Below are 8,263 nucleotides of genomic sequence, written 5' to 3'. Positions count from 1 at the left end.
ATCATGAGGTGTTGAAGGAATCAGTTATCAGACATCAAAGAACAAAAAATCATCATTGTGTGCTCACCTTCCCCATACGGACGCTGAAGACAAATGTGTGCATAAGCAAGTGTGGTGAAAAAAGCTGATGGAGCCTGGCTATCAAGAGATAATAGCATTCGAGGTCTTAAAGGCTTGAAGGTAAACAAGTGGCCATCTAGCCCAGAAGCAACAAAGCCCACATGGAAGAAGCACACCTGCCTGTGTGATCACGAGGTGTTGAAGGGATCAGGTATCAAGCACCAAAGAACAAAAAATCATATCATTGTGAATGAGAGGGAGTGCTGGCGGGGACCCAAGGCAACTGGACATCCCTTTGCGGAGGGGTCTCGGGGAAGAAACAAGCCAGTCAGGTTGTAGTGTAGCATCGATGAAACACACAACTTTCCTCTAGTTCTTAAATGCTTCCTTCCCACCCACCCCCACTATCACGATCCAAATTCTACCTTACAAATCCGGCTAGCCCAGAAGATGTACACTGGTGCAGATAGGAACTAAAAACACCGGGAATCCAGGACAGATGAACCCCTCAGGACCAGTGGTGAGAGTGGCGATACTGGGAGGGTGGGGCAGAAAGGAGGAACCAGTTACAAGGATCTACATGTAACCTCCTCCTTGGGGGACGGACAACCAAAAAGTGGGAAGGGAGACATCGTGCATTATTTATATGATAAAATAATAATAATTTATAAATTATCAAGGGTTCATGAGGGACGGGGAACAGGGAGGGAGGGAAAAATGAGGAGCTAAAAAAAAAATGAGCTGATACCAAGGGCTGCAGTGGAAAGCAGATGTATTGAGAATGATGAGGGCAGCAAATATACAAATGTGCTTCACCCAATGGATGGATGTGTGGATTATGTTAAGAGTTGTATGAGCCCCCAATAAAATTATTTAAAAAGAAAGAAAAGCACCCATGTTACTGAGAAAGAGAACCTCATCTCCAGGCCCAAGCATGGGGAACTGAGCAGCCCTCGCCGGGTCAAGGAGAAGGATGACCATCAGTGCTGCCGTTTCTGAAGACTCCTGAACTTGTCTAGTCCTCTCGTGATCTCGGGAGCGGCCAGGACGGTGTTAAAATGCTGGTTCCCGTTCACATCACATTCCGTATGTGAGTGTTTAAAGTTCTAAGAGAAGCCAGGCATGGCAATTGTTTTCCTAATCCGATAAGGAGTCATGGTTTGGGAAGGTTAAGTAAGGCTGTTCACACCCACGACGTCAGGAAGCTGGGCTTTCAGCCCAGTCGCTCTGATTCTGAGCATGGACTCTTGGGGCCCCAGGGTCATAGCTACTTTGTTCTGCCAGGCGACGGCTCCAACCATCTTGGCCCAGACTCCTTGACCAGCCAGAAGGCTCCATTGTGCTTGTCAAGGTTGATTTGCTAATGGCTGATGAGACTGACATTGCCTCACCTCCCCGGGGGACAGGTGGTCTCACAGAGGCTTTGAAAGGCAGTTGTTCGGGAGCTGGTGCCTCAGGACTGCTGGGGCAACTGGACCCCGTGGAAGTACCTGGGCCTCCTGTCATTTTGGGAAGTCACGTTCTTTATATGTTAGCACTATGTTTGTCTCTGTGACTTGACAACGGTTCTGTACGAGCTGAAGAAATGGTATGCAAATACACATTTAAAAATAGATTCTTTTTCTTCTTCCCCCCAAACAGTTTCATTTAGGATACCATACTGTTCCATAGTTCTTATCAAGCAGTGTTGCACCATTGCTGCCAGAATCACTGTCAAAACATTGTCTTCCTTCTTGAACTCCTTGATATCAACTCTCCTTAGCCCCTGGCCCCACCCTGCACCTCCACCACTGTAACCACCCCCCACCCCCTAGGAACCCTTATTCTAGTTGATCTCTCTCTGGATTCACCTCTCCTTGGTTTCATCTACTGAAAAAACATAGAAAAACACACAGCAAAGAGTCAAGAGGGCTACAAACGATGACAAAATGCAACACAGCAAACCCAATATGAGGGGCAAAAAATAAAACCAACTCACCAAAACTATTAAAAACCAGACAAGCCCAAAATGGATCAGAGGGGAGATCACATGATGAGGCTTTAAATCGAGTCAGGGTTAGCATTTTCATCTGCTGTAGTCATCTCTCCAATACTGTCTGATAACCAGGTTATCCCCGTCCCTCAAGTATGATTTCCCTCAAGTAGCGGGAAATCACCAAAGACTTATTCCCTGTGTAGATCCTGCCAAATATATTTTAGGCCCTCATGGTCTTTCATAGCATTCTATTCTTTCTACTGCATGCCTTGAAAGCCTGGTACCAATTGAAAATGAAACTGAAAAAGAATGGATGCATGAATTATAAAATATATTGCCATTTCCCTGTCTTATAAATGGCCGAAGAAAAATAACAGATGCTAAAATAAAAAAGAAAATTTCAAATTATTTACATTCAGTAAACACAGAGGATCTGTTAACTTAAAATAAAGGTATTCTAGATGTGAAAATATTTAATTTATCAAGGGATCATAAGGGCTGGGGGGTGTGGGGAGAGGAGCTGATACCAAGGGCTCAAATAGAAAGTAAATGTTTAGAAAAATGATGGTAACCTATGTACAAAAATGCTTGATACAGTTGATGTGTGGAATGTTATAAGAGCTGTTTAAGAGCCCCCAGTAAAATGATATAAAATAATAATAATTATAATTTTAAAAAGCAAGCCAGGTACCAACAGAGCGAGGCTGTGGCACTGTGGATGTGTGGACACTAGGGGGCCCCAGCGAGCACAGTGCGGAACCAGCAGGCCCAGTTTCTCATCTTAACCCTTAATACCCTTCTGTTTTAGCCTTGAGCAACCTGCTGAACTACAGCAGAAAACCAGCCGTTGAATAAGACCACACCATCACACACATCGAGACCTGTTTCCTGGACTCTAAAATAAGAGGAAACTTTCCGGTTGACCGTTGATCCTGTGTGTGATATTGCTGACAGGCCTTTTGTGCATTTGAGTCTTTGTTAATGATGTCAAACACCCACCAGGTCCTCAAATCCCTCCTCGCCTGACTAACAGGTTGGAGTGTGGGGATGCCTTCGAGGGACGAGCGAGCACTCTAATTCGGAAGCATCACAGATTGTAGAGAGACAGTTGGACTTTTCGGTCCTCTTTGGCTACTGCCACCCCCTCCTCGTTTTCGTGGTAAAATAAATGAGGGCAAATAAACTCAGGACAAGAGCCCAGCTTCCGTCCCTGCTAACGAGCTCTCCCTTGCTCCTTCTTTGCAGTATGTCTCTCTTGAGTCAGCAGCCTTTCCTCTCACTGGTACTCACCTGCCTGAAGGGACAAGACGAACAGAGGGAAGGCCTCCTGACGTCCCTCCAGAATCAAGTTAATCAGGTAAGGGAGAGCATTCTGGGAACATGTCTTCCTAATGGCGCTAATGTGTTTTCCTCTCCAGTTCTGAGAGTAACCTAACAAGGGCTGGAGGCCAGAGACACAGCCCGTGCCCCGGTCTCCCTTCCAGCGGCCAAGGCACCGTTTTCATCCTGTTAGTTAGACACATCATCGCTAGAGACAGGAAAGGTAACCTTTGACACACTCGCCTGTGCCAGCTTTTGAGTAACGGCTTCTCTCCACGCCTTGCCGGGTTGGGCCACGGCCTGGAAAGAGCTGCGTGGGCGTGTGGAGGACTAGAAGGAAGGCTCCTAGCATCCAGAACGGTCTGACTGGGGCTCTTTCGGCTCAGAAACTCAGTGCCGTGTCCCTGTCAGAACCAAACCGCGGCCGGGCGCACACAGACCGACGGCCATGACCTCATTTCTGACTCACGGTGATCAGCTAATGCCTGCGGGTTAGAGCCGCCCCCATCGCGATTCCAGTGGCTGTGATCTTCCGGAAGCAGACACCGAGGGCCTTTCTTCCAGGTCACCTGTGGGTGGCTTTCAGCCATCGGTCTTGCTGGTATCAGTGGGGGCTCCTGTCTGCTTGTACTACCCCGGGGACTCCTTCATGCCCTCGTGTATCCAATCCAAATGCATGTGGGTTCAATTTCCAAGAATTTTGGAGTTGGCCCTTTCACCCGTCAGATTTCTCCCGGTCACTGGGACATGCGCATTCTGTGTATCCCAAGGGAACCGAGTGGCCAAACCGGGAATTACAGCCCATGGCATCTGAGCCGAGTGGGTGCAGGGACATATGGGGTGTTTGCATTGCAAGGCAGCAGAGCCCGGTGGACCCCTGTTAGGGGCGCTCTCCTGAAGGACCCTAGATGGACTTAGATGCAGAGCCTCCGTCTTTCCAAGTGGCACCATCATCTCCCACTTGTGGGTCAGGAGGGAGGTAGTCCTCAGAGAGCAGCCGCATGATCCTTCTAACATGCAAGGCACATTATGCCCAGGCAGAAAATACCCGTACGAGACCGAGGCTAAAAATCTGCACCTGGGATTTCTCAACCTGTGGGTCACAATCTCTTTGGGGTCGAACAACCCCCTTTCACAGGGGTCACCTAATACTTCCTGCATGTCAGCTATTTCACCTGACGATTCATAACAGTAGCAAAATGACAGTGATGCAGTAGCAACGAAAAGAATTTTATGGTGGGGGGGGGGTCACCCCAACATGAAGACCTGTGTGAACGGGTCGTGGCATGAGGAAGGTTGAGAACCACTGGTTTAGGTGATCGGGCTCTCCCTCTCCCTTCTACCTCATTCCCCACCAGTTTTCGCCTTGCTCTACGTCTTTCACGCTGCATCAGCCATGCCGCCATCCCTTGAATTTCCCAAACAGGCCCCCATTTCAGCACCTTGGGATCTTTCCTTCCCTCCCCTTCGCCCGGAAGGCCCTCGCCCCCCTCCCTCCATTCAGGTCTTTGCTGCTCAGATGGCACATCCAAAGGGAAGTCTCCCTCGGTCACTCTCTGAAAGAAGCCACCACCCCGCTCTGAGCTGCCTCCCTCACCCCCGTCAACCTCGCCCTGTGCTTGACGTTGTGTTTCTGTTCACGTGGTGTTCACTTATCATTCGTCTGCTGGGTATTTCCGTAGTCTAAGAGCCATGCCCTTGTCCCACCATCAAGCTTAGTGGACCACATTGTCTTTGCTCTCCCCCCACCGCCCGAGCCACGTAAGTGCCAGGAAGACCCCCGTGCTTTAGGATCTGCCTTCCACCCCGAGTCAGAGTTGGAAGTGACCTGTCTCCTTGACAGAGATTTGGGGAGTTGGCCTGCTGAGGTGCCGGCGTTACTTCCTGCACGTGACTCCTTTCAACTCCTGCAAAGATGGTTCTCCTTTGCCACAACTCTGCCCACGCCATCCTATGCCAGCCTCTTGCCCATCCATGGCTTGCCTTGGCATGGTCACACACAATGGCGAAGCCTCGCACTCCACAAGATGATCAGCCCATGGCTGTTCTCCCAGGGACCTTGCTTTTCAGGCTTTTTTAAACATCATGTCTGCCCCTAGTCACCAAGGAGGACGACTCCCCACCATGCAGCCCCGCCTCCAATGACGCGTCAAACAATACATGTTCTAGAGTCCCGAAAGCTTATTCCTGGAAACACGACACGGGGCGGATACGAACGCCCCTCTGTCTCGCCTGGACACACCTTCATCAGGACCAGGAGAGGCACCCTGAAGTCGGTTGCCGTGACGACTGCACAACTCTTAATATAATGGAGAGATTAAATCGTACGATACGTGAAGTGTAGGCTAACAAAGCTCCTTAAAACGTGTTTTTACAAAGTGCCAACGGTGGCAAGTGAAGCCAGAAAGAAAGAAAGTGTATTTTAAAAATACCTCTTTCACGAGGTGGAGGGGGAAGGGAGAGGGAAGCAAGAAGAGCTGATACTAAGGGCTCAAGAGACAGTAAAGGTTTAGAAACTAATGATGGCAACATATGTACACATATGCTTGATGTAAATTGATGTCTGGGTTGTTAAAAGAGTTCTAAGAGCCCCCAGTAAAATGATCTTTTAATAATAAATACCTCTTTGATTGGGGTTTGGCTTGATCATTCCCTAAAGCCAGACTTGGTACGAAGGAACACACCTGGAAATGTAAATCAGCACTCACAGATTTCTGATTGTAAAGGGGAGAGAGCCACCTGCAGGGATGTTTTAGGATTTTCATTGTGGCTTTCCTTACGGATTTGATAAAGATGGACAAGTGGCTTTTAGCCGCCAGCATAAAGATTGCTTTCACATTAAACCAGAGTAAAATTCAACTGTCCATCGGGGAATAGATTTCTTTTTCTTTGAAACATTTCAGATTTTAAGTAACTGGCGAGAAGAGCGTTACCAAGATGACGTGAAAGCCAGGCAGATGATGCACGAAGCCCTGCAACTGCGGCTCAATTTGGTAAGAGGCTCATCTGGTGTGTTCCCTCCTGTAACACGTAGGCAGGTGTGAACTTGGCCCTGTCAGTTCTCAACGGTGAGGCCCCTTCCTCATGACTTCCCTGTCTCTCACACACGTCTCTTCCTTCCCTTCCTGTCTGCACTGACTTCCAGTCGTAGAGGTTTGGGGGCACTGACCTGCCTTCCTCACCAGCCCCCCCCCCAGAGACTCTCCTCTGCAGTGTGTGCTGGAGGGCACCTCTGAGAGGGAGCGCTACCACTTTGAGACACGGTCGTCCGATCTGTACGGGTTAACGATGCTCACGATCATTTGGGTCAACATTCTGCCAAACTTTCTCTCACATGAATCAGATCAAGACAAATTCTACCTGGAGGCAGCTTCACAGAAAGCTCACCTTTCTCACCCATCGCCTGCGCTTTTCCGTTCTTCCTTTACCACGGGATGGGACGCACCCAAAGCTGCTCTGGAGGTTGGCTTTCCTGATGTGTTGGTCCCTGGTTTTAACCTAGTTCCCCACCCCCACCATCCCCCCACCCACTGAACAGGTAGGCCTGCTGGCCCGGGCGCCTGCTCATCCTTACTTCTGTGTCACCGGGTCGTCTGGGCCTGATTTAGAGATGGAGAGTCAGTCCTGATAGAAAACAGCTGCAGATCATCACTTCTGGCTTTTTGACCTGCGCAGACTTAACTGAATGGCCTTGACATCGTCAACGTGGATCGCCTGAAAGAGCAGTCGTGAAAGAACACCAGCCGTTTGGCATAGAATTCACCTTGATGATCTGCCCAGATTTTTAAGTCGCCGGGGTGGGGGCTTTTGGTCACGTGGCCCTCAAATCAGAAGTAATAAAACCTGTAGAAAATCATTGTCCTCATACACTTAGATGTTTCGAATGGCCAGTTTCCTCTGGTAAAGAAAGTAAAGGGAGCCAACTAACACATGCAGCCGTGAGAGGAAGAAGCAAGAAGACCCATACACTAGCGTGTGTCCTCTCTCTCTCTCTCTCTCTCTCTCTCTCTCTCTCTGCTAATTGAAGTTGGGCGACATGAAGCCATGGGGGGGTCTTTCTCGCGGTCTCGGAATGTCGTGTTTCAATGGCCTTCTCTGTGGCAGGTGGGCGGCATGTTTGACACCGTGCAGAGGAGCACCCAGTGGACGACAGACTGGGCGCTCCTGCTCCTTCAGATCATCACTTCCAGCACCGTCGACATGCACACTAACAAGTGAGTTGTCACCGTCCTGCGACTGCCTCCCTGCAGGCAGGCACGTGCGGGGCATGGCCGTTTTCAGGGGATGGGGAGCTGGTTGGAATCCCTGGTGACAAGAGCACTGCCCCCAAGGGTGTCCCGGCCTGTCATCTAAGAGGAGGTCACCACCTCTTCCCTCCCAGCGGGGCCCCACTAGGTGGGTGGGAACTTCCAGCCTGCACCTTGGCAACCGAGGGCTTACCTGACGCACCACCTAGACTCCTGACCCGCCGATACACCGGCTACCGGTTTTACAAAGCCTGCGCTTCAAACCCAAATGCCCACTTCATTCCGCGGCTCCCGGTGTGGCTTCAACGTGCAAACACTCCTTTCCTTCCACCCTAGTGAATTATTCACGACCGTTCTTGATATGCTGGGTGTTTTAATCAACGGAACGTTAGCCTCCGACCTGTCCACTGCCTCCCCAGGGGGGTCCGAGGAGAACAAACGCGCCTACATGAACTTGGTCAAGAAACTGAAAGTAAGTTGCTGATCTGTTTGTGTTCGGAGCTCAAACTGCCTGTGGATGTGTTACAGTATGTTTATCTTGACTTCCTAATTAAATTGCATGTTATCCATGGCATCCAAGTTAATCTCACGTGATGAATGGTTTTTTAACCTCAGTTTGCCAGTACCCCCAAATTACGAGCATATAATCTTCCGTTTATTT

General features: G+C 49.5%; 1 protein-coding gene across 1 annotated transcript in view; it reads left to right on the top strand.

The window, feature by feature from the left end:
* Positions 1 to 8,263, top strand: part of MED12L (mediator complex subunit 12L) — a 370,846-nt gene that overhangs the window by 312,988 nt on the left and 49,595 nt on the right. Inside the window, exons 30-33 of the mRNA XM_045294999.1 lie at positions 3,281 to 3,392; positions 6,259 to 6,348; positions 7,460 to 7,569; positions 7,939 to 8,074. Coding sequence (XP_045150934.1) covers positions 3,281 to 3,392; positions 6,259 to 6,348; positions 7,460 to 7,569; positions 7,939 to 8,074 — 448 coding nt within the window. The remainder of the gene's footprint in view (positions 1 to 3,280; positions 3,393 to 6,258; positions 6,349 to 7,459; positions 7,570 to 7,938; positions 8,075 to 8,263) is intronic.

Source organism: Echinops telfairi, unplaced genomic scaffold (genome assembly GCF_000313985.2).
Source record: "Echinops telfairi isolate 266 unplaced genomic scaffold, ASM31398v2 ScPeMD7_4225;HRSCAF=4972, whole genome shotgun sequence".
NCBI lineage: Eukaryota > Metazoa > Chordata > Mammalia > Afrosoricida > Tenrecidae > Echinops > Echinops telfairi.
The sequence above is the reverse complement of the archived record's forward strand: the minus strand, read 5'-3'. Positions and strand labels throughout refer to the sequence as shown.